Here is a 26858-nt window from a genome sequence, read left to right on the forward strand (position 1 = left end):
TACAGTAGCAGTTAAATAAAATATTCATTTTAAATCTCAATTTAAACAATGTTATCAAAGCAAATACAAAATTAAAGCTCATTGCCACTGCCAGGGCATTAATGTTATCCTGTTCATTATGAAAAAGAAAAAAACTGGCAAAAAAATCCTGAGCCACAATCATATCATTAAAACAGACAATTTCTGAGGTAACAGCAGAAACATTTTACTTTCATCAGGGAGCAGCATAACCAGTCTATGTTCAGTACCAAATGTCCCTGAGTGAGAAAACCAGAAAACACTTTCAGTGCAGTTTGTCAATTCCTAGAACTTGACACTGTTATTTTAAATGTACTGCCATATGAACTAAAGTGCCATAACATTTGTTGTGCAAACACTCAACGTCAGCATTTTTGTATAGTAGCAGTTAAATAAAATAAATACTTTGTGTAATTCTCAACTTAAACAATGTTATCAAAACAAACACAAAACTAAAGCTTATTGCCACTGCCAAGGCATTAATGTTAGAGTGTGGTGAAGCACCAAAAAGTTCACTGCTGGCAGTTACTCTGCTGTACGTAGTCTGCCGAAGCCTCCCTCCACTGTCTGTTTCGTTGAATGATTTGCAATTATCACATGTATGTATATATGTCTATGGCGAACTATCGAGATTCTAAGTAACATGGAGACCAAACTTTGTTTGGTACTCCACGTAGATCATAAACCCTTGAATATACAAATGACTCAATTAAATCGGTTGAGAAATGTAAACGCTATAGTGCTTTTTATCCAGCTCCACCGTTCACTTGCGTTTGTTTACAGTCCAGCCTTTACCTTCCCAAGATGGCGGCGCAGCAATCATAGACATATATATATGCAATGCCCTTCTCCATGTTTGTTTATCCGCCTATTCTTTTCTTTTCCGGTTCCGCAGCTGTCAGCAGCAGACTTTTACAAAATAAAAGCCTGTGGGCAACAGACTTTTACAATAATAAAATAAATAATAAAACCTGCGTTAACGCGCGATAAAATAATTGTCGGCGTTAATTAATTGATGAGTTAACGCAATAATAACGCGTTAACGTGCCCAGCCCTAGAAATAATACGCTTACTACTTCTTCACATGTTCATTCTTCTCTCTTACATGGCAAGATGAAAAAGGAGAATGCAAGCTCAATGGGCCTCATTCTCGAACGCAGAAGAATTTAAGAAGGAATTTCTTCTGAATTGGATTTAGGAAAACATTTGGCATTCATGAAAGTTTTCTCATCTGGGATTTGTTCTGAACTTCAGAAGACTTTCCAAACTCGAAATAGCAGTCGTAACTTGGCCAGAGTTTTCTCAAATGCGATTCCTTAAAAAACCACAAGAGGGCCATCTTGTGGTTTTTTGAGGAATCGCATTTAAGAAAACTCTCCGTTTTAGAAGTGTTAATGAATTTGTGAGAAATCATTGCGTTCACATCAACTCTACAGACATCCTCGGATTAAAATAATTATAATAATAATAATTAAGAGAATATTTGTATCATTAACAATTACGTTTCACATGTATAGTCATGATTCTACGAGGCACCGTGATGTCATAAAATAAATAAAAGGACTACACCAGAATTCTGCGCACGTCTAGTGAGCGTCGTTTGGCACTGCCGCCTGTGCAAGTACGGCAATCCAGAATTTTCATTTGTAGTTCCACGTTGGTGGAACGAACTGCCTAGCACCAGAGCACGGGCGTCCCTCTCTACCTTTAAGAAGCTTTTGAAGACCCAACTCTTCAGAGAGCACCTCCCTTCCTAACTGGCACTTCGACTAGTGCTTAACTTGCACTTACAGCAGTTACATTCCTGCACTTCGTTTTTATTTTCTATTTCGTTTTTCTATTTCTTATGTAAAGTAGTATTTATTGTTACACTAGGTCTCTATTGCTCGTAGCTTGACTGTTCTCTCCCTTGTACGTCGCTTTGGACAAAAGCGTCTGCTAAATGACTAAATGTAAATGTGAATGTACACGAACACTGCAAATGTAAGTGAATAAATGAATACGCACTAAACTCAATCGCGTTAAAATAGCCATAGTGGAATAGAATGGACACATCTACATCCTGCAACAGTCAGTAGGCCACCTCCACCTCTGCACCGGTAAGTTAGATCTGCGTTTACTTGTGCTCACTTTCCGCTTTGACATGACTCGCTTACGAGTTGCTTTCGTGTGGACTCGGTAGATTCCGACAGCACACGTCACTACGGTTGCGTGCCATTATAAGGAGCTGGCGGGGCGTGTATGTATGCAAATTCAGGAGCACGAGAACGCGCTTTCAATTTAAGAAAACTCTTCCGGTGGAGCACAGCTTAGAACACTTCTGCTGCGTAGGAATACATTTTCAAGCGTTTATGAATTTGGCGGATGTCTTTTCCTTACGTTGTTTTTCCGAAGCCCGTAAGAAACATTTCAGAAGAAACTTCAGAAAATGTTCGAGAATGAGGCCCAATCTTTCTTCATTTTACCCCACTCTCCCTACATGTTTGTGTGCACAATGAATGACTTAATCACAGTCTATAGTCAATTCTGTAGAACTCAGGTCTGATGTAACTATAAACAATTGACCTAATTCTCAAATGCAGTTAAGTAAAAGTTAACTCCACTTACAAAGTTCCCGGGACAATTTTGGCATTCATCAAAGTTTCCTTATCTGGGATTCGTTCTTAGCTAAAAACTAAATTAAAGAACGCTAAATAGCAGTCGTAAATTGGCCAGATTGGGGTGCACCATGTTCTTAGGCGCTGAATTTGTGAGAAATCGTTGGTGATTGCGTTCACATCAATTCTACAGTTGCATGCAAATTCGGGTGTACGAGAACGCGCGTTCGATTTAAGAATCAGTGCACAGCTGAGAAGACTTTGGCAGTTTAAGAACACATTTCCAGGCGTTCATGAATCCGGCGGGGATTTTCTTAGGTTGGTCTTACGAAGTCCGTAAGAAGATATTTAAGAAGACAGTTAAGAAAATATTCGAGAATGAGGTCTATTGTTTGGCAGTGGGTTCTATGAAGAAGACAACAGCTTGTTGTTTATTTTTTATCTTATTGTGACGCAAGCACAGGCTTGAAAGACTGATACCATACCGGGAGAAAAAGAAGGCAGGTCTAACTTCGAAATAACAGAAAGTGACGGTGACTAGACGGGCTCCTTTCATTTGGCAGTATTTTGAGCGCCGTCTTTGATTGGTTCTCGTGTTTGAATTTTTACCGTCTCTCGTCGGTCAATCAAAAAGTAATACAATGTAATACGTTTATTACATAAATAGTTACATTATTTATTTAATTCTTAACAGGGTAACTAGTAATTTATAACCTGTTACGTTTCAAAAGTTACCTGCCCAACCCTTGGTCACCACATCCGTAGTTGTAGTCCTGCAGGTCTTTCCAGTCAAACCAAACTGGTTGTTGTGCCATGCTTCCCTCTCAGGTTTTGCATCCTGTCACCCAAAACTGTGTCCTGCTTTGCATACATTGTCATTTCCTTCTGAAAGTTCAATTCTACTTCCATACTGCATTTCTGATCCTGCATGGTCTCAAGAAAGATTATGTGGAGATGTGACCCTGTCCTGTAAATGTATCGGATTAAAACTGGCTGTATAAGATGCTGCTGTGCCATCCTCATCTTCACCAAATCATCCAGAGGCTAAGCAAACTATAGACAAACGTTTGTTTTCAGGGTCATGCATAAAATCATATTAAGTGCTGACAACAACCTTATAAAAGAAGCAGTACTCTTGAGTCAAATGAAAATGTTAATTATACAACTGATTTGGGCATTTAATCCACTATGCTTTACATTGTGTCAACAACTCCTTTAGCAGTTATATATTTTTCATATACCACTGCCTCTCGTGCTTAAAAGGGCATACAAACGTATTAAACAGGATGGTGATAAGTGATTGGCAGACACCGGGGTGCTCTACTCTACTAAGATTTATTTTGGACCCTCGTCACTAAAAGAAAAAAAAAGGAGAGAAAAAAAACACTGGATGAAGAGGAACCATACCTATCATTTTGTTCTCACAGGAGCTTTGAGCGATGCTGAGGATGATGATGGTCTAACCAAATGTGAGGCTGTGCTTGGTGATTCCCAGGAGGGGGGGGGGGGGGGTATCCTAAAATGTCACTTTTTACCCGATGAAAGAATGTCATGTTTGGACAATTCCTCTAATCATATGCTACCATAATTGAAATTTACTTCTGTTCAAAACTAAATGTACAATCTCCGTTCAAAACTAAATATACAGTCTCTGTTCAAAACTAAATGCAAATGTACAATGAAATATAATATTACCAATCTTAACAATTATATGATACATATTGAATCATATTTGAAATTGCACCATACAACTGGGGTACAGGTGCTTCTGATAGAGTGAAAGTGACTAGAACGCTCACATATTCTTGTGATGTCGCATTGAAAACGGCATTCCCCTCTGGTGGTGCATTTGTGGTCACCTCTACCTCCTACTATTCTCTGCCTGTGACAGTAGTGTTCTGTTAGTGACAGTAATGTCATGTTAGTAACAGTAGTGTTCTCTTTGTGACAGTAGTGTTCTGTTATGATCCTGCCCAGGATTCCACTTGCTTCCCATCCTTGTGCTCTTTTCCTGTGTTTTGGTTTTTGTGGTTGCCATGTTCCTGTGAATCCACACCATGTTTTACCACACACCCTGTGCTGCCTGTTTCTTTGGTTCACTGACTGGTAGCTGGCTCGACCAGTCACATTTACATTTACATTTAGTCATTTAGCAGACGCTTTTGTCCAAAGCGACGTACAAGGGAGAGAACAGTCAAGCTAAGAGCAATAAAAAGCATGGTGTAACAATAAATACTACTTTACATGAGAATTAGAAAAACAACAACCTAGAAAAGAGGAAAAAGAAGTGCAGGAATGTAACTGCTGAAGTGCAAGTTAAGCGCTAGTCAGGTGCCAGTTAGGAGGGGAGGTGCTCTCTGAAGAGTTGGGTCTTCAAAAGCTTCTTGAAGGTAGAGAGGGACGCCCCTGCTCTGGTAGTACTAGGCAGTTCGTTCCACCAACGTGGAACTACAAATGAAAATAGTCTGGATTGCCGTGCTTGCACGGACGGCAGTGCCAAACGACGCTCACTAGACGAGCGCAGCGTCCTGGGTGTAACATTTGCCCTTACAAGAGCATTTAGGTAGGTGGGAGCAGAACCAGTAAGCACTCTGTAGGCAAGCATAAGTGACTTGAACTTAATCCGAGCAGCTACTGGCAGCCAGTGGAGCTCGATGAGTAGCGGGGTGACGTGTGCCCTTTTCGGTTGGTTGAACACCAGACGCGCCGCCGCATTCTGGATCATCTGTAGTGGTTTCACCACGCAAGCCGGCAGGCCCGTTAGGAGGGCGTTGCAGTAGTCAAGGCGGGAGCTCACCAAGGTTTGCACCAGCAGCTGGGTGGCATACTTGGTTAGGTACGGCCTGATTTTGCGGATGTTGTATAGCGCAAAGCGGCACGACCTGGAGACAGAGGCGATGTGGGCCGTGAAGGTCAGTTGGTCATCAATAATGACCCCGAGGTTTCTTGCTGTTTTGGATGGAGCAAGAGATAAAGAGTCAGTATTGATCTTGATGTTGTGGTGGATGACCTGTTTGGCTGGGAAGACCATCAGTTCCGTTTTGGCCAGGTTCAGCTGAAGGTGGTGATTTTTCATCCATGTGGATGTCACACACCTGCAACAGCATTTAAACCCTGCCTGCCTGCCTGACGTTTTTGCCATTCATGGATTATCTTGTTAGAGCTACTACCTGAGTGCATAGGTCTGTGAGTATTTGGAAGTGACTGCCTGTCATCTCGTATGGATTTTTTGGATAAAAGCGTCTGCTAAATGACTGAATGTAAATGTGGATTTCTTGTGACCTTGGTTTTTCCGAACCCCGCCTGCCGGACCAAGGAGTTTCTGCTCTGGTGAATTCACTGTGTTTATGACTCCGACTCTGGAACGTGGGTAATGGAATGTTTATCTAGAATGTGAGCATAGAACGAGTAAGCTCATTAGCGTTCCAAAACAGTTAAGATGAACATCTAAAATCTTCCTGTTGGTACATGTCAGTACATTAGGCTACACATCAGCACTCAATTTTAACATTTATTATGAATATCTTTATATAATCAGGACACTCAATAGGTGTCAAACTAAACAATACATTTGATGCATGAAAAGTTCCTAGCGAACTTTACAGCTAATCAGTGTCAGTGTGTCTATATATAGAACCTCGTGGTCGGGTGAAAAATATAAATAAACGTTCTGCCCTTTGAAAAGATTGTACCAATCACAACCATCACAATACATACTGACATACAAAGTACATGTAATACGTAGAAGTTAACATGCATTACATTTTCTAATGAGAAAGTTTAGGAATTGTGAGGGGCATTTTGCACAGTAGACCAACTTGTGGACAAGCATACCGCTTCTGTCTGGGCATTCCAACACTACATGAACATAACCTGCAGACCTGCAGTACACCACATCTACAAAGGTGGCTCTAAAATACCAACACTGACTAAACCTTCTCAATTATGGCGACTCATATTATTGTTATACTGCATTTACACTGGTCTGTGAGTTTTCTGTGCTCAGGTTTGTCATCTGGTGTTTACCTGCTTCCTTTTATCTTTTGCGTTACCAAGCGCTCTTCTATTCATCTGCCTCACTCCTGTCAAGAATGATATTTAATAAACCGTTCTTAGTTTTTTGTCTGCTTTTGGGTCCTACTTTCATACCAGCGATGAACATAACATTTTCTTGAGGTATCTCTCCTGTGAGGCTTAACAGCACTCTAGTTATTGCACACTTGTTAGAAGTATAGGTTAAAAAAAGCAGAGATATCAATATCCATAAACCCTGCTATAAGAGAGTAGATTACTTTTACTGTCGTCTACTACCAGCATTGAGCATTGTTTTATTACTAAAATTAAGGGTACAAGATGGCAACAACCTATGTCAGAGCATTTTAGGGAGGCATGAACCATTTTTTGATACCAACTTTTTAATAGCCGGACACCAGTCGCAGGAGAGTAGCTTGATAACCTTGGTAGCTAATGTTTTTTGATGCATTTAGATACTTTCTGCTGCAACATCTGTTCTTAAGTTTCTGTGTGTGTGTTAGTAGTAGTAAAATAGTATAAACCTACATATTCTCCTTGTTATATTTAGAATTGAGACTCTTGTGTTTGCTGGTGCTGGATATCCTATAAAACTGGTGTCCTTTTCTACAGCATCAGGTGCTTGGCGTGACATTCTCCCATTTGTGTGCGCAAAGAACTGAACCATCATGGATCAACATGCACTACGACTGAGAAGTCAGTGTGCTGTGAAACAGTGATTTAAAAGCAGACCGTGATTGTTTGAAATTTTTTTTTCTTTTTATTTCAAAAAGTGGAATTCTGATAATAATATGACACTGCATTGGTCGTCTTTCTCCCCCATACGCGGAGGAGGCATATCAATCTTGATGTGTGTGAGTTTGTGTGTTCCAGCGTTGATGTGGTAAGAGTTTACATCTTGGGGTGACGGAAGTCCTTGCCGGCGAACTTGGCTTTGTCTCCCAGTTCCTCCTCAATCCTGTAAATGAGATTAATTAATGAATTGATTAAATGCAATCAATTAATAAAAATAAAAAAGTGGTCTAATTTTAAAACCATTTGGAATGAACTAAGGGGTATAGGGATGGCATCAAAGATGGTGTCGGTACACACTGATACACTGAGTTAATAATAAATATATTTATATATTTATAAATTATATAGCGCTTTTCAATTGATCTCGCCTGTCATAACTGCTGCCATTAATGCAAGAGTCATGCATTGTGTGTATGTATGTGTGTGTGTGTGTGTGTGCATGTGTTTCTCACCTCATCAGCTGGTTGTATTTGGCCAAGCGCTCAGACCTGCAGGGGGCGCCAGTCTTGATCTGAAAGGAGAGAAAAGCACAGGCTGATCAGGAGAGAGAGAGTCATAAGAGGAGAAGTAAGGGTGGACTGGGATGGAGTGAGGTGCATAACTAGAGATGAACAGCAGACTGAGTGAAAGATGTGCAGGGAGAGACAAACCTGGTGAGAGGCAAATGGAAAGAGAAAGAAAGTGAGTTGGAGAGAGAAAGACAGAGAAGTGTAAAGAATGAGAGTGGGAGGAAACAAGGGGCAGACAAAAGGGGGAGGGAGAGAGAGAGAGAGAGGTCAGCTGTTGGTATGGAGAGACAAACCTGGTAAGAGGCAAGCGGAAAGCGAAAGAAAGAAAGAAAGAGACAAGGAAGTGCAAAGAATGAGAGTGGGAGGAAGAGAGGGGCAGACAAAAGGGGAGAGAAAGAAAGAAAGAGATTTCAGCTGTTGGTTGGTATGGAGAGACAGAGAAAGAGGTAGAGAATGAGCGAACGAGAGGAAAAGTGTGGGTGAGTGACGAAAGAGATAAAATATGTACCTGTCCAGTGCAGAGACCGACTACCAGATCAGCGATGAAGGTGTCTTCAGTCTCTCCAGAGCGATGGCTGACCATAACTCCCCAACCATTAGACTGAGCCAGCTTACATCTGCGCACACACACACACACACACACACACACACACACACACACACACACACACATTAATCTGGGTGGATGAAGCAGTTTAGAGACTTTTAATGCCCACAACACCAAGTTTTCACTGCAAATCATTGGATCCTACACTTCATTCCCCAGCTGAATGAAGTCCTATTGTACACTGATCCCCCTGATGCAGTTCCACGAGGACGCCCTATCGAGCCATATGACACCATTTAGCTATTTAGTTACACAATGAAACTCAAAGAATCAACTTTAGAGTTTGCGCTCTATCTCGGGGTTGGGGGCACTTTGGCCCTAACGTTCTTATCTTTGTTGCCATTGTTCCATTACCACTTTTGGACATACCGTGCGGCACACGCTAATTAGCATTTTCATTAAAAGTTCTGTACTTCAGTGTTCTCAAAATAAACTGTGCCCGAGTGCACAAACTATGCCAAATGTTGGCTCAGTAACCTGGGACAAGATGGACGAAATTCAGCGCTGTTAAATATCACTGTTGATGCCGATAACCTATAGTTATCTATGGCGAGTCTTTTTAACATTTTAAAGGTCGATAGGATTTTCATCATGGATTTTCATTTCATCAAATCAGTCTGCAATGCATTTTTGACTAGTCAAGACCTTAATTCAAGACCGGAAAAAGCGCTGGAAAAGCGCTGTGTGTGTGCCCGCTTGCACCCACTTGTGTGCGGTTAGTGCAAAGTTCAGAAGGGCAAACAGGATGGGAGTATGGCTATGAACATTTCCTACACTGGGACCCCCTGACGCATTCTCGTGAGGAGGCTCCACACTTACGCCTTGATGGACTCTGTGACGGAGCCGATCTGGTTGACTTTGAGCAGCAGGCAGTTGCAGGCCTTCTTCTCCACGGCCTGCTGGATGCGCTTGGGGTTGGTGACCGTCAGGTCGTCACCAACGACCTGGATATCAGTTTCGGCGGTGAACTTGCTCCAGTTCTCCCAGTCATCCTGGTCGAATGGATCCTCAATGGACACGACTGCATCACAGGCCAGGAGAGATGTGTAGAGTGAGTGAGAGAGAGAGAGAGCGAGAGAGAGAGAGAAAGTGCATATGCATGGGTAACAGAAAATGGTGTAATCCTTCAAAAAGCCTTTGCAACATGCGTGTATCCATGTGTGTGTACATGTGTGTTTTTGTGTACCGGGGTAGCCCTTGATGAAGCTCTTGTACAGGTCTCCCAGCTTTTCTCCGGAGATGTGTCTGGCGGGGTCGTCGGGGCTCTTGAAGTCCAGGTCGTACTTGCCGTTGCGGTAGAACTCTGAGGCAGCCACGTCCATGCCGATGATGATCTTATCTGGGTAGCCGGCCTTCTCAATGGCAGTCTTCAGGAGCTCAAGGGCTGCAGTGAGAAACGCTCGGTCATAAACATGCCAAAATGATCACAGCGCTCGCACGCACATACACACAAAGCAGCAGTCACAATTTTTGAATATGACTCATATTTAATAGAAATACGTCTAAATTTCTATTTCTATTTTCTAAAAAAAACTCAGACACACCCCCCCCCCCCCCCAAAGCTTTAATGCTAATATGTCTATCGCTATATTTCCAGTCTCTCGCTCTCACACACACACACTTTCTCGCTCTCCAACACATGTACACACACACTAACCCTCAAGGTTCTCCAGGATGTTGGGGGCGAAGCCACCCTCGTCTCCCACGTTGGTGGCATCCTTGCCGTATTTGGCCTTGATGACGTTCTTGAGGTTGTGGTAGACCTCCGCGCCGATGCGCATGGCCTCGTGGAAGTTGGCGGCGCCTATGGGCAGGATCATGAACTCCTGCATGGCCAGCTTGTTGCCGGCATGGGAGCCACCGTTGATCACGTTGAAAGCCTGAAGGAGGCAGACCGGGGCAAGAGTACAGGGGGAAGACATGGATGATGGATGGATGGATGGATAGATAGAAGGAGGGAGGGAAGAAAAAAGGAGGCAGGATTAAGTATGCGGTCTCATTTCACCCTCACCCCACCTGTCTCTTTCTCTCTCATTTACACACAAACACACACTCACAGGCACGGGCAGGATGACGTCCTTGTTTCCAGCGAGGTCAGCGATGTGACGGTACAGAGGCACGCCCTTCTCTGCAGCTCCGGCCTTGCACACGGCCAGAGACACGCCCAGGATAGCATTAGCGCCAAACTTGGCTAGAGAGAGAGAGAGGAGAGAGAAATTAGATTATGGCTCAGCCCCACCTAAATGATTGTTTGTTAGCGCTACCTGTAAATGTGTGTGTAGTGAGAAGTGTGAGACACCTACATTTGTTCTCAGTCCCGTCCAACTCCAGCATGAACTTGTCAATCTTCTCCTGCTCAACCACACTGAATTTCTGCTCATAGAGAGATGGAAAGAGAGAAAGAGAAAGAGAGAGAGGTTTCCTTCATTTAATTTATTCCTTTTTTATCCTTACATTACGATAATTTACTTTCAATACAAATGTATCTTTTTGAAGACTACACGTTACACACTGCACAGTCATGCCAATGAAGCACATTCAATTGAAAGCGCTAAGGGTCTGTCTGTGACTTAGATAACTAACTGAGAGCATTCATGAAGTGCATGTAGCCATCTCTTTGGTAAAGCATTTAAAAAAGTACAGTTCATGAGTGGAGAATTGCAGGAACATGGATATACTGGTAGGGCTCATGCTAAATGAACACACCTGCTCAATCAGTTTGGCAGCGATGTCCTTGTTCACATGATCGACGGCCTTCTGGGTACCTAAGATTTAGAGCGTACACAGTATTGAACAGCTGAAGTGTGTATTTGTGTGTATGTGTATATATGTGTGTCCATGTCTTATATCATACACGTGTGTGTGTGTGTGTGTGTGTACAAAGATGAGACGTTTATGTATATGGGTGTGACTGTAAAAATGTGCATACTCTAAATTTGTTTATATTTTTTTTTGTGTGTGTGTGTGTGTGTGTACCTTTGCCCAGGTAGCGTGCCTTGTCCCCATCTCTCAGCTCAAGGGCCTCATGGATACCTGTGGAGGCTCCACTGGGCACAGCTGCTCTGAAGCGACCTGAGAGACAGAGAGAAAGAGAAAGAGAGAGAGCAAGAGAGAGATAGAGAGGGAGTGAGGGAGAGATGGAAGGAGGAAGAGAGAGAGAGAGAGAGAGCAAGAGAGTGAGGGTGGAAAGAGGGAGGGAAGAAGTGAGACAAAGGAGACTTTGACTTTTAAAAACCCTTTAACATTCCATATCTGTGATCCCCACGACTAAAACAATTATAATACTATTACACGCCCATCCATCCGAACACATCACAGCCAGTTATCCACTGCTGTATAAAATGCATGTGTTCCACCATGTTTTTACCAGAGACTTAAAAAGACTAACAGCATTCACATCTTGTCCATCCATCTTAGACGGAGGGAGAGGGGGGAGAGAGAGAGGAGCAAGATATGAGAGAGAGAGAGAAGAGAGAGAGGAGCAAGATACTATGAGAGGGAGAGGAGAAGAGATAGAGGTGAAAAAAGAGGACAGGGAGAGGGAGAAAGATGGGATGAGAAAGAGGAATGAAAGAGAGAGGAAATGGTGGAACATATTCTTTTTCAGGATTGACTCTACAAACAGTACTTACATCACAAGTGGTGATGTCTGCATGTGCATGTGCCTGTATTGGTGTGTGTGTGTGTGTGTGTTTTTTACCTTTTGAGGTGAAAAGGTCAACCTCAACTGTGGGGTTTCCTCGGGAGTCGAGGATCTCACGGGCGTGAATCTTAGTGATGGACATCCTGACTGAAAGAGAGAGAAAAAAGAAGTGATTACTCTCGGTTGATTAATACACATCTGTTGAATATGTCTGTGTTCTTGAGATCCCGATGGTAAGACAAATGTTCTTCTTTTTCAAATTACTTTCTTTCTCACCTGCATTGGCAAGTCTGTGAAGCACCATTTTTAATACCAGAAATACTGTATATCCCTTTAACTACACGGGCCCTCACTGACAACTACAGCTACTTCACCAATCAGAGGGCGTAGTGGAAAGTCATATCTGACCAATGACGATAGGGTCAGGTGAATCACGGCTAAGCTTTGCAACGACTCGTACACTACTCTATTTGCAGTCATTTGGGTGCTCTTGCGCTCTCTACCGCCTTCTATGTCAATATTTTCTACGTGTTTTAATTCGATTTATTTCTTTGTCTCTCTAAATTCCTTGGTGTCGAGCGTATGCATGTTGTCCTCTGCAGAATGCCCTTCACGAGATCTCTTCCAGCCTTTCGCTCTGCCGTATATTCGCGTGCGGAGCGCTCTTTCAGACTGTCCCGTAATGTACCTACTAATTACGCACGTTTCTTGTATCGTAAAAGGTAGACCTTCAAAGTGGAAGCAGCTAACAAACCGACCATTACATGACCTGTGGCTTCACGTATAACGCATGCAAGAGATGTGCACGGAAAATGATCTTACTGGGGCAACAGGATCAGTGCACAACTCCTATAGAAACAAACTATGCTATTAATATAGCGCTTACTGCTTATGTCTTAATATAATTAGACATCATATCGCGTGGTATTATAGTGACAGTATGCGGGAGTAGATTAAGCTCTGCGTGTGTTTAGGGTAGACCTACTATTTAACAGCATAGGCTACAGAGAGCTGTTGAAATCACTGACTTTGAACAATGTGCAGAAGACTCAAGAGAGACCCTGTACTTTCTGTACCCTCTGTCCCAGTGCAGGAGTGTGGGTGTATCCACACACACTCACACTCCCAGCTGTTCAAGTAGGCTCAGCTGCTCTCTGAAGGATGATGCTATTAATAGGTTCACTGGCGGAAATGCAGAGGCATTATGTGTGTGTTAGTCTGTCTTTGTTTGTGTATTTGTGTGTGTGTGTGTGAGAGAGAGAGACTGAGCAAGAGAGAGAGAAAAAGAGAGCGTGTGGTAGGAGGATGAGACGTGCTCTATCGCAGTCTAGCCAAGTGGAGAAGTCTCACAGAGTCTAGAGACTGACAGACGCCACCACTTCATCAAATGCCCTTGGTCACATCTCATTTGACTTGTGCACATTGTGTGTGTGTGTTTGTGTGTGTGTGCGTGCATGCACACTGTGCATATGATCTCAGTCACATTTTTAAACTTTCCTTGACCTTTTCCTAGCCAGTTAGTGACCCTTAACCTTTCAGTGACAGTGTGATGCCCTTTCTGTAAAGGTGTGGCCAGACTGTATTACGCTAGCTGTTAATGACAGACACACACCCCCACACACACTGACATTTCAATAGCTGATATGCTTCGGTGGCTCTTAGAGGTGACCTTTAGGACTTTGATATAGTCATAGGGTGCACAGTTCCCATAAGGGTTACATTTAAGGGTTCCCATAAGGGTGACAGTCTCATCACACAACCATGGGCTGTATCTGTATAAGAGACTGGAGAACATGGTAAGAGATTTGAGCTCTGTCCTGAAAGGTTTCATGCACACATGCATCTGAATGTATGGCTCTGTCTCTTATTCATTCTCTCACACACACACACGAAAAATCAATAATGTGACAAAAAAAAAAGCATTCACAGACATCACTGTAAAAGAGACGTCATGTGCAGTGTGTCAGTCACCTCTCTCAGACACACGCACACAGACACATGCCCACACACTCAGAGGTGTATATCTCAATATGCCCTTTGACCTTTCATAGGGTATAGACAGTATTAAAAGCATAAGATGACACAACTGATCTATGATCTGCTTGGAACTCACAGCTCTGTCTCTCTCCCACGCACACAAACACACACTATGATGGCATTCAATAGACATGGTGTGTCCTTGTAACATTATCTCCATATGGGAGTTGTGTCTCAAAGTGAGCGATACCACCACGTCTTGTCAAAGCAAGTTCAAATAAAGCACTGTGCTTTGTCTATGTCACAGACCATCATGCGAGTCACAGACAGTGCCTAACTCTAGAACAGGATTGCCCCTGACTCAAGTCATCCCAGGGTCAATGGCCATCAAGGGACCTATACCGCATTTTTTGGAAGATTTTTTATGTTTTCTCTTACCAAAGAAGAAGACTCAAGATTTAATTAATTAAATCTGCAATTTTAAAACGAGTGGAATTCTTGGGTATTATGGGGGTTTGATGTACAGTTAAGATACTTCAGGCCTTTTCAAAGCCAAGGTTCCTTACGCCTCACATGAGACGAAGTCTTGCCCTTATTTACTTATGGAGGGATAGCGCATAACTGACGCACTTTGTCATCATGTTACCAAGTTACAGAGTACCGACACACTGTGAAGTAGGCTACTATACAATGACACGTATAGACCATGGAGAGTCTATTAACTGTGTTTACGTCCCGAACCTGGTTGATCTTTGACAACGCTAGGTTACCTTGAAAACCACCCCGAACTTTGCGCTTGTCCTGCAGGTCCCACCACCCTCCGCATCCAATCGCGTCCTCTCTTTGTTATCTCCGTCAACAGAAGTACCAGCATGGAGAATGTTATCACTATTTTGCGGGGATTTTCGTATTCCACAGCAAAGCCTGCGCCGCTCTGACGCAACGGAGGTGTGCTCGAGGCATGATTACACCACAGGAGCAAGCAGGACTTTGCCCGTTTGAGGACAATACAATACAGCAAATTCACGGATTTAGAAGTAAATGCTAGTCAGCCAACTAAACAGTCTACACTTGGTCGTTAAATAATAAAACGGTTTATCTAATTATTCAGAGTATCAATGAAGTCCTCGTTGCACATGACTTTTACCCTCGCTCACTGACAGTGGAAGTAATTTCCTGCAAAAAGGGACTGCACGCAATACGCACCATGGCTCTAAAACTCGCCATTTAGACTACTTCAAATATAGAAACAGCTTATCTGAATCTATACATAAAGTAAGTGGTTGTTACGTCCTGCATTCAGTACGCGAGCTCTTTGAGGTGATAGCCTACCAAGGTCATGGCTACTTCATGGACTTTTTTTGTTAGATGCCTTTCGATGTGGCCGCATCTGTACAGAAAGGTTACGATATGTACAGTAACTTATGGAACGGGGCGCTCAAGTTTCAGCAGCCGGGACCGTTGTCGCCGAGGGCAGTTCTCATAACATTTCCTCAATCTCCACTTGTTGAATCCCAACCAGAGCGCACCATGCGCGCAACGCTCTCGTGCCCAACAAACCCATCATTGTTTCTGTCAAATTACATTTCTGTCAACGCCTCAAGTTTTCAAACCCGAGGTGGTGAAGGGAGAACGTGCAAAAAGTAACGTATAAAACGTGACAAACAAAACAAACTGAACATCATTGACGTGGGACAAGCATAGCGGCGATAAAAGCTTCAGGAAGTAAGATTATTACCTGAGTGTGGTCTGGACGGGCTGGTTTCGGACCGTTCGGCGGACTGCAAAGTGCACAGGCGTCATTCAACCACGCAATTTATAGACGCCCTCTGTAAGGCAGCTCCGTATATGGCAAGACTGATAGGGGTTGAGTAGCGAGTACACTTCGGCCACTAAAACGTGATGCGTCTCAACGCCAGGGAATCAAGCCCACCAAAATGCCGTTTATAGTCTCCCTTGGTGGTGTTATTTATCTTCCGTAAAAATGACAAACTTTAATTAATTTAAGACACAGTGGAGGGACTGAGCCAACAGTGGAAAAGTACTAGCTTTTGATTGCACAACAGTCTTTGTTTGAGGAAATTCCCCTAGTGGAGAGAGACATTTATAGAATTGTCCTCCCTGATTAAGGAAGAGCAGATGAAAGAAGTTAAAAATAAGAGGAGTGCTTCTCTCTCTGATATGGAAAGTGTGAGTTTTATAAGTATTTGTATGTAGGTATAGAATTCACTATCGTCTTTTTGATGGCGCACCACCTGACATCCAGTGAACGCGCTTTGTCTTATTTCCCACTGGTGCAGGACAGATCAAAACCAGGTCAGAGCCAGATCAGAACCAGATCAGAGCCAGATCAGGGCCCCATCTGTGCCACGTCCACTCTAGACTGGCCACATGATCACATGATCACATAACATCATAGCAAAGGTCTGGAGATTCCACGGTCCATCTCAACTGATTATACGATTCTTATCTGCATCATCTATATCTATAAATGGCTGCTAAGTTCTGCTCCCCTCATGCTGCAGGACATGCAGGACACACAGTCTTGAATGGTACCAACACCAGCTTCAGGCAGTTACATGAGGTTAATATTACAGTGGGATATTCTGAGGTTGAAAGCTTCCTATTGCACCATTCTTCTTCTCATAGGCCCGTCCTGATGAGGCAACGCAGTCAAACACAGAGCCCAACAAGACAACAAAGACAGAATATATATATTTAATTGATCATGTCAAGATTAAAGGTTTCTATGGAATTTGTGCTTTCTATCGGAAATTTGTGATAACTTCCCCCACTGGAGGGAATCATCATGCCTCCTTCCAATGATAATACTTCAAATGCAGCTCTGTCTGAGCACAAACACGAGCCTCGAGCACAAGCACAAGCCTTGAGATGCATCTTTGTTTGAGCACAAACACAAGCCTTCGAGCACAAACACAAGTCTCGAGATGCAGCTCTGTCTGAGCACAAACACAAGCCTCGAGCTGTTTAGCTGCTTATGTTTTATATTCTACCCGAGCGCAAAGATACAATCTTTCTATCATATGCACCCTCAGTGCCTTCTACTGCACCTCCATCCATATCCTGTCAGGATCTGGGAACGTGAGCCGTGGCAGGACAGAAGAGCAGGAGGCCCGAGCACAAATAACAGGGCTGTAAAGGTCTTCTTCTGTGGCCTTCCTTGGTGGGATTTTCAGATTTCAGAAGGAGGACAAGCCTACAAAATGTTTCAGCTGAACTAGTGCTAACCAGAGATTTTGAAACAAACTTTTCCATACCTCTCTCTCTCTCTCTTTCTCTCTCTCAGTCTCTCTTCCCCAAATCACATCATCTTGTTTTTTTTGTTTAAACAGCTATCCCTGCAGCAAGGTTTTAAGCGTGTCATGCTAACTGCTAGCTGATTAGCTAAAGTTGCTAATGAACCTCAGAAAGAAAATATCTATACAACGCTATGGAGGTTGTTCAATGGGACTGTCCTACAGATATCCATTTGGGTTGTGTGCCTGCATCAAAACGCTTTTGAGGACATTCCAAAACACAAAACTTAAACTTACTTAAAGCTACATACTGAGTAAAGAATCAGTCTGAGCTTTAGACGGATCTGTGGGCTCTTGTGACTGTTGTTGAAAAAAGTTGTGTCTTCTCCTGGATTGGTTTCACACTTTTCTCCAGGCAACGGAACAGTCACACAGTCCCTAGCTGATAGGCCTTGACCTCTAGCAGAAAGGTCAGGGTTGACTTTCCAGGGAAATGTGAGATTAGGTTAGAGTTCGAATCGAAAGGGCATCCCTCTTCCGTCTCCCCTGGTCTCCTTGACACACACACACACACACACACACACACACACACACACACACACACACACACACAGGCATCCCTGCATCATACAGTATGTCCCAGTTTTTGTCCCTGTCATATTTATGTGCAAATGCACACACAGACACAAGCAAACATTCCTGTGTTCACAACAAACACACACTCAAACATTCAGGTCATGATATTCATGTGTGTCACACAGACACACACACACATACACACTACCTTTTTTCCCGGCCTGTGCTTGCCCCCTACCCTTTAGCATGTTGCTAAAATTAGCGTCATCATTATGTGAACACGCAGACTGAAAGCTCAAACTACTGTTGCACTAGATAGAGAGTGTGTGTGTGTGTGTGTGTGTGTGCATGCATGTTTGACTGCCAACAAAGCCATACAGTCAGAGAAGGACTGGTCATCTGTCAATTCTGGACAAAACGGTAGAAGTCCACGACGGCCATCTGAGGTAAAGTGTAATGAGGTCTAGTGTAATGCGGATGCTGACAATCAATAAAAATGTAACATTAGTCAGTGGTGGGCTATAAGTAGGCTATTTACTTGGAAACACCTAAAATGTAGGCATTTAAATTCTAGCTTGCTAAGCTATTGAGGCAGATGAGCAAATCATGACAGTGGTACAGGAGGTAGAGAAGTCGTTTAGTAATCAGAAGGTTGCTAGTTCGATTCCCTATTGGAGCGTCCTTGAGCAAGACACTGAACCCCTAATTGCTCCTGATGTGCAGTGTGCCATCAGTGTAAATGTAAAAAATGTGTATACATCCTTGTAATGTGCTTTGGATAAAAGCGTCTGCTAAATGTAAATCACTACTCACTCTCTGAGAAGGTGGTGTTGAAATTGATGTATTAGGCTATTTGTTTTCTTTTTCTGTTTTCATGAATTGACAGCCATTCCATTAATATCAGAGTACACTATTGTTATGCCTTGGCATCTATCAGAATGTGTTTAAAAGCTCACCATGTAAGTCTTACTTAACAGATATTAACACAGCTGCACAAAAACAATCTAATTTGAATATGTTAAGACGTTCGAAAATGGCTGAAATCATTGTGTGAATTATCCCCCCCCCCAAACAAACATCTACACCGTACTAAAATATTAATTTAGAAAAAAAAACATCCCTTTGCTGGTCTATCATTGACACCGGCATTTACACCCGTTTACCACAAGATTCCAGTATTCAGTCACTTTACTGATAGACCTTAAGCTTGTTTCCTGTCTGAATGTTGTAGGCAGTATGCTACTTAACCCTCTTCGGAGGCAATACGATTCTGAATCTCAATATTTACATTGTTTTCGTTTTGAACTGTGTTGTAGCCTACTGTCTGTGTAAACTCTGAGGAAAAAGCTGTACCTGTGATCCATCTGGGGGCTGAGACTCCAAAACTCCCACCTCTCAACCTCCAATAAACTTTTAGATTTTCAGTTTACCCACAGATATTCTGAATGTACGCTCCTAAACTATGACCACAGCCAAGCGGTTTAAAACTGTTTTATTAAATACTGTAGGCCTAAACAACGGTTTTCTGGAGAATCAGAGAGGCACAAGAGACATGTTTAAAAATGAGACACAGTAAGACAGAGGACCTTATAATTATTTCTCTTTATTTAGAATCTCTTTTTTTGTTTTGTTCTGTAGGTCACGATAAAAAGTAACATAAACAAATAATAAAAAAAAAAAAAAAAACACTACAGCAGAAGGCTAAACCCGAGGAGAACAGATTTAAATGATCCAGTCACATCCCTGCCGAATACTGAATACTGCGTACCGTCAAACCCATGGATTGCACCAGTCAAACATGCAGCCATTGTGAGAGGGCCCAAGGTGATTAATCCTAACTGAAGCAACTTTGAGGACCAGGGGCCAGAACTGCCTCACCCAAGATCAATAACTCATAAATTCATTCTACTCTAGATTATGATCCATCTTCAACGTTGCATACAAGATGATATTAAAATACCAACAAACCAAAAAAACTAATCAAAACTACTAACTTGACTGATAAGCGGCTTGCTGTTACGAACTGGATCTCTACCGTGAAAAAGATGGGTCATTTAACGAGTGTTTGGTGACTCATTAACTAGACTCATTAAAGATGGTGGTGACTGGGGGGGCAGGGCGGGGGTTGTCAGTGGTGGTATTCTCAGTACTGCTGTCCCCTGAGGTAAGTAGCCATTTCGTAGGCTGCCTTGTTCACCATGCCTCCGTGTATATCCTTCTTTGCCTTTACAATGATTAGAGCTGTGGAGAGAGAGAGAGAGAGAGAGAGAGAGAGAGAGAGAGAGAGAGAGAGACTCTGAGTAAGAAATGGGCACATTTAAACATGCACACATATATGTAGATGGACAACCTCTAGATTGTAGATGAGATTAAATACATTTGTATCCTAATAGAGACAGAGTGAATGTGTTAAAGTGTGTGTGTGTGTGTGTGTGTCTCGTGTGTGTGTGTCATGTGTGTGCGTGTGCCCGTGTGTGCGTGCGTGCGTCTTTGATGCTGTTTACCATGTTTGTTGAAGAGCAGGTATTTTTAGTCTACGGTGGGAATAACAATAGTGTCTGCAAATGTGTCTGCCTTTCTGTTGGTGTGAGCACATGTGTGTGTTATAGGACTGTGTGTGTGGGATCGAGACTCCTGGTTGCAGTTGATGTGTGTAGCCTTTTGTGGTGCTAACACTGGATGGGCAGCTAGAGGAAAAACCGTGAAATTTTTTCGCCCAAAAAGAAGCACCGCACCTTGAAGAGACTTGGCAACGCAGACGCTGTAGGAGTTGGCATCATCATCGGAAGGTTTGGTGCGGATGTCCATTGTCCACACTTCCTCCGTGTTCAGGGTGTCTCTCAGCACTGTGGTCTTATTCCCTGCCAGAGTCACGCCGGATGAGAACAGAATACTGCGGTCAGTCCCATTTAGGACTTTGATCTCTGCGACCTACCATGACCATGAAGACGAGAAAAAAAAATGAATACATGAGTTTTCTGTTGTCTTAAATTAGATTAGTTACATTTGTTTGTACTTTTAAATGGTTGTAGTCCAGGATGAGTTGTTTGAATTGTAATTGTAACACTGATGACATTGAGCGAGCGAGAGATTTTAGGTACTGCTATTAGAGTCAATCCTGGTAGATCAGAAAGGTGAAGAGAATAACTGCCCCCTTGTCTCCTATCTCTCACCCCCATAAAATGCAAATAGTTACCACTTGTAGCCCACCCCCACACACCCTCATCCCTTCAGCAAAAAATGCCAAAGAAGGAATGTTGAGCGACTAGTCTGGTCATGTCTCCCCCCTCTCCTGCTCTCTGTGTCCTTGCACACGTGTATGGACCATTCCTCTCTGAACATATCCAACATATTTTAAGTTTCACAACAAACCACTCCAAAAGTTGTTCAAAATACAGAATTTCACTGCATAGCACTGAACATTTGTTTTTCTTACTGCTTACTTTCTTTTTTTCTTGCTTTCAAACCTGGCGATTTCATTGTTTTACATCGATGCTAGACATGTTACAATTAAACAAAAATACACACAGACACAGATTTTGTTCATAAAAACATTACACAAGATGAGAACTCCACATGCCCAAGTCACTGTACACAGGTACAAAATATCTAGGCGTGTGAGGACCCTCAATAAAGCACAGAGAATGCAATTCTTGTTCTTGACCACTAGATGTCATCTTACTTCAGATTTCAAAACTTTGCGGCTACACGAGATTCAGGTGTGTAAAATACACTCACCAAATATGGAAGATGGGTATGTGTGTGGACAAAGTTGTTTGGAGAAAAGTGGTTCCAACACAAGCAGTGACATGCTCATCCACACACACCACAATCTGACTAAAATATGGATAAACGATCCTTTACGTTCAAAAGATGTGTGACATCCGGAGGAGACTGCTTATTACTACTACCACACAAAGGGCAGGAGCAGGTCTAAAACCCAATGTACAATTAAACATTTCTTGACTCTCGCAACCTCTTTCTTCTAAGAAAAAAATAAAATAAATACAAGCGATCCTAGTTCTACAGTGGTAGTCATCCACTGCTTACGGAGTGAAACATGGGCCACACGGTAATCATGTGAGAAGAACGCTTTTAAAATGAAAACAGCCACATGCACACGCCTCCCTCCCCATGCACTTATGAACCCAGCCTCCACGCCACCACCTAAAAACGCCACAATGAGGAGAAAGTTCAAGCAAATGTTACGCACAGCCTGCAAGATACAGACACCATCATAAATAAGAGTTACTGCTCCAATCAGCGTGAAGAACGCAAAAAACACAGGCAATGTGTTCATACACAATGAGTTTCAGAATTTGAATGGGGGCTCACGAAGCAAATACTGCACCCCTAACTTTCTTTACGGCTCTGGTTGCACAGACCGAAGTAGTCCCTGCCAAAGTGGGGCACCGCCTACCTGCTCTAACCACAAATTAGATAATTAAGTAGCCTAATTCATAAAGTCATCTCCAAATATTTGCGAAATTGAATGGTTGTGGCGACCTCAAGAATGCCGGTCATTCCCAAGTCGCTCAACAGGTGTGACATGCAAAAGTGTAACACATTACGTGTGATAGGTTTTGCGAAGAACTATAGCGCATAGGCTAACTGGAGTATCAAAGGCGGAAGTGAGTAAGATAGGTACCCCCTTGCGCACTTCCTTCATATGCGCGTTTCTTCGGTTTTTCGCTCAACCTCATGACCAAATAAGGGAATAGTTCAGAGGCAGCCTCACAGACAGCATCCGCAAAAATTGAATTCAAATTTAAGATTCAGACAGCCACAAGCTTGTTGCAAGAGTCTACAGACTGCTGGGGTGACATAGTTACTAGAATAGTCTGATGTAGGATGTCTGCTCTAAGAACAGCTATCGACAAGCGCATATCTGACAGGTCATTACTTGAGCAAAATTCAGGAAGTGATTGAGTAACTAAACATAAAATCAGTCCATTTCAGCCCCATATTTCCCTATTAGAGACCAACTTGTGAACAGATGAGATGCACATTGGCTTGAATATTGTATGTTTAAGCAAGATAAATTCAATCTGCACGATTTGGAAATAATCGAGAGTTTCAATTAGTCATGTTTCATAGCTGTCCTGTGAGACTCACGCCCAGCCCATTCTGCAGTAACTTAACTCGGGACAGCATAGCTCTCATGATTATGTCTTAAGATCGCCCATTCGATTACATACATTTATCGTGCCATTGGAAGTCAACTAGCAGTTTTCTATTCTCCATTTTACACAAAGGCTTGTTCAAAGGCATATCCGTCACGGAAGCTTCGTTGTGAGCTTATAATGTAGGTAATTCCGATATGCTATTGCTATGCATAACTCACTACCGACTTTAAAGTAAATGATGAACTGATAAGATTTTAATGCATAGTTTAGACCTTTGTATTCACCTACCGTTATTCCGGAGAGCTTCCCCCCAGGCGTCGACGCCCACACCGATTCTCCACCTGCTTTATGGCCCACGAGTGCAGCGTCCATGACAAAGTCTTTGGCCATCAGATTTTTGATGTACTCATCCCACGACATGGTGTTTGTATTTTTAACTCTGTCACTGAAGATAAAAAAGAAGTAAGCCAAGACCAGTAATAACAGTCTGCGCTGGGCTCAAGACTGATCAGTCAATAATTGAAAGGCTACTTGATCAGCGAATAACACAGCACAACTGATTAACAAACAGAGGGCAAAAGCACATAATTGGTAAACGAGGCCAAATAAGAACGTTATTTGCCTACCTGCTCAAACGATCCCGGTGACTTTTGCAAGAAGCTGCAAAGTGAAGACGAGGAAGTCCGAGTGAATTTATAGGCCTATCCTTCCCCGGCAGCGCGCGCCCTGCCCCGCAGGACTCACTTCCTCAAACTTTTTTTCGTGACGCATAGGCGACCGTGACAGAGCGCCAAATCAATGTGCACTGCAGTTCTGTCATGTTATCAGGTACTTTTACTTGCAGTTGACCAGGAATACCTATGTGTGTTACCTATGTGTGCTAACTAGCTTACGCTAGAAAAAGTTACTTGTGTCTTGCTCCTTCCTCGAGATTTTACACAGATTTGTCTTTCTGTCTTTAGAACAGCAGTGGAAGATGGTAACTCACGTGGGACAAGCTGGATATATCTGCTACTTTGTAAAAATGTAAAAAAAAAGTCTCTGACTGTATATATTAAGCCCAGTTCACTTTTAAAGTAGTCAGTGGTTTTACTTAGGAGAAAATGAAATCATTCTAGAAGTACTTTTTGGCCATATACGTATCTGAAAAAAATATGATAACTGTTGTTCCACTTTCTTCTGTGCATGTTTTTTTTGACAATTTAGTGGGCCCAGACATATTTGAAAATACATCAGAAGGCCTGATGGGTCAAAGACAAAGGGTCTCGTTTATTAAATCTCAGATATATGAATAATTCTCTAAACAAAACAATTACTCTGGATTCACGATTGCAGCCTGAACCCTGATTTTATCATGATCACATGCATATCTAGCTTGATAAATTCCCCTCAATCATAAGTTGGAAACCTGTCCTTTGGTAATTAGCAGATTCACCACCACGAGGAACCAAATGACTTGGAGGCCTGTAAGGAGGTGTTGATGAATATGCATTAAAATGGCACCATGGGAAAGCCATGGGAAAGCCAAAGGAAAGGGGAAAGATGAAAACAACTAATCAACCAATAATGACATTTGGCAAACATATGTTCAGTGTTTTATAAAGCTCTATAAAATGTACAGTAATTACAGTCTTCAAGCGATTTCTAACTTACTCATGCGCTAGGATAACTCAAGAGCATCCTAGCTTACCTTTGTAGCTACACAAAATCAGAGCTATTTAATCTTAAATAAATACGGAAGCGCCAAGATGCCATCGGTTTGCATTTATTTTAGACCCCCCGTTTTCTCTACACCCCGAACTTCTTCATGTCATTATCTCGAGATAACGAAACCTGCTCTCCCTGAGATATTGACGTAATGAATTCGATACATAACAAAGAAGACAGCTAGCAAGCTTCACCGGCAGGGCAGTCAACATGACCTCGATGTTGTGGTTGGTCTGAGGGATATGGGCTGTGGCTATTGTTTCTATCCCAAAAGTAAAAGAATGCTATGTGGTTGCTGTTTGGCTGGGACAATGTGAAGCCTGGCAAACAAGTAGTGATATCCAGTGGTGTAGGAAGGCTTTTGACATTGGAGATAGTTTATAGTTTACATTTTTAGTTTAGTTATCCTCACATTTACATCACCGTAAGTCTGGAACTATTATCAATTTCAACCGAAAAACGACTTAGTGCTCTCTTAAGATTAATGAAATATAAATAAATAAAAAACAGTTTAATAATTACACATACGCAGATTCTGTATCTTAGCTCTATGCACTCACTTTGTCTCTTTTCTTCCCCACCAACCCTAGGCTATGTCCACTTTGGGATGATGCTGTAGTTTTCCCCACCTGATCCACTTGCAGAAACCCTCTGCTTACAGCTGCTGTTATGCACTACTCTGTCTATGATACATGTTTACCTGTTATATAAATGAAACGGGTGCTTCAAATACATGTTCACTTAGATAACTATACAATAAAAAAGGAGAGTTTAAGCTGTATGCTGAATGGCTCCAGCCCTGATCTTCAGTAGACCTTTTCCAGAGTATTGTGAATAATTATTTGAGCTATCATACCTGGATATACATGGAACGGACAGGAGAGGGGAGATCATCATTGCATCATTGTTATCACAATGTCAACCAATGGTTTACAGTATATAAAGCTGGCAAAGAAACCATTTGTAAGTTGATTACACATACATAAAATCACAGCTGGGTTCATCTGGGATGTTTGGCCAAAAGGCTAAAGACTTAGAAAACTTAGGCTCATGGTCTATGTTACAAACTTGTGTATGTGCATTGTGCATGTGTGTGTGTTCGTGTGTGTGTGTATGAGTGTGTGTATGTGTTCATGGGTGTGTGTGTGTGTGTGTGTTTGTGTTCATGGGTGTGTGTGTGTGTGTGTGTATGTGTTCATGGGTGGGTTTGTGTTCATGGGTGTGTGTGCCTGTATGTGTGCATGGGTATGTGTGTGTAAGAGATAGATGTGTCACTCTCCTCCCCCCCCCCCCCTCTCTCTGTGTATGTATGTATGTATGTGTGTGTGTGTGTGTGTGTGTGTGTGTGAACCACTGGGTGCCCTTGTACCATGCAAAGCCATGAAACTACTTTGTCACGCAAAAAAAACAGCTGTGGATGGCTGCCCGGATAGATGGGCATGAAAGCTCCACCCTCTCAGCCTCACTGTATTCCTTCAGTCAGAGAAAGCCAGGAGGGAAGAGAAGACAGCCTTCCCCATGCTATCGTAGTGAAATACAGGCTAGCCTGTCATCAACATTTATGTTATGGCAATGAACAGGGAGAGGTACAGGCACTGGATAGCCTGGCTTGGCAGATGACGGCCATCTTGCGCAGGACAGAGCATGCAGTGTTGAAAGGAATGTGAGTCATGATGAGACAGGTCGACTGCATCCTGTGCCTGCGTGCATCAGCGAGAAAGAGCAAGGAGGAGAGACTGCGAGTGAAAGTGTATGATAAAGGTACAGAGAGGTACAGATACAGGTACGGAGAATAATAAGAAGGGCTTCGCCTGGCCTGCAGTCAAGGAAAAATGTGCATGACATCTCGATTTAAAACACACACACATAATTGGCGAGGGTGGGACATAAAGGGACGTCTTTGGTTCAGGTCAATCATGCAAATACACACTCCCACATAGTCAAAGATAACACACACACACACAGACACACACACACAGTTATTCATACATCTGTAGTGGCTTCTCTCTCTTTT

General features: G+C 42.7%; 2 protein-coding genes across 2 annotated transcripts; both read right to left on the minus strand.

Annotated features, from left to right (window-relative positions):
• Positions 1 to 7384: 7384 nt before the first annotated feature.
• On the minus strand, positions 7385 to 16055 carry eno3 (enolase 3, (beta, muscle)). Its single transcript, XM_012832469.3, has 12 exons — positions 15917 to 16055; positions 12259 to 12348; positions 11535 to 11630; positions 11265 to 11323; positions 10862 to 10931; positions 10616 to 10749; positions 10216 to 10438; positions 9745 to 9942; positions 9378 to 9579; positions 8460 to 8568; positions 7895 to 7953; positions 7385 to 7605 (listed from the first exon to the last, which is right to left on the minus strand). Exons 2-12 carry the CDS (start codon positions 12341 to 12343, stop codon positions 7539 to 7541), a joined length of 1302 nt encoding a protein of 433 aa, XP_012687923.2. The 5' UTR covers positions 12344 to 12348; positions 15917 to 16055; the 3' UTR covers positions 7385 to 7538.
• Positions 16056 to 19594: 3539 nt separating this feature from the next.
• Positions 19595 to 23897, minus strand: pfn1 (profilin 1). The gene is made up of 4 exons (XM_012832470.3): positions 23764 to 23897; positions 23426 to 23582; positions 20747 to 20942; positions 19595 to 20252 (listed from the first exon to the last, which is right to left on the minus strand). Exons 2-4 carry the CDS (start codon positions 23555 to 23557, stop codon positions 20155 to 20157), a joined length of 426 nt encoding a protein of 141 aa, XP_012687924.1. The 5' UTR covers positions 23558 to 23582; positions 23764 to 23897; the 3' UTR covers positions 19595 to 20154.
• Positions 23898 to 26858: the final 2961 nt, after the last annotated feature.

This window comes from Clupea harengus, chromosome 18, assembly GCF_900700415.2.
Source record: "Clupea harengus chromosome 18, Ch_v2.0.2, whole genome shotgun sequence".
Classification (NCBI taxonomy): domain Eukaryota; kingdom Metazoa; phylum Chordata; class Actinopteri; order Clupeiformes; family Clupeidae; genus Clupea; species Clupea harengus.

Coding starts and splice junctions, on each gene's coding strand:
- eno3 (XM_012832469.3), bottom strand. CDS start 12,343: ATGTCCATCACTAAGATTCACGCCCGTGAGATCCTCGACTCCCGAGGA. Junction 11,324..11,534: donor GGCACGCTACCTGGGCAAAG/GTACACACACAC, acceptor TCTAAATCTTAG/GTACCCAGAAGGCCGTCGAT. Junction 10,750..10,861: donor GGACGGGACTGAGAACAAAT/GTAGGTGTCTCA, acceptor CTCTCTCTCTAG/CCAAGTTTGGCGCTAATGCT.
- pfn1 (XM_012832470.3), bottom strand. CDS start 23,557: ATGTCGTGGGATGAGTACATCAAAAATCTGATGGCCAAAGACTTTGTC. Junction 20,943..23,425: donor GGAAGCTCTCCGGAATAACG/GTAGGTGAATAC, acceptor TGGTCATGGTAG/GTCGCAGAGATCAAAGTCCT. Junction 20,253..20,746: donor CGTTGCCAAGTCTCTTCAAG/GTGCGGTGCTTC, acceptor CTCTCTCCACAG/CTCTAATCATTGTAAAGGCA.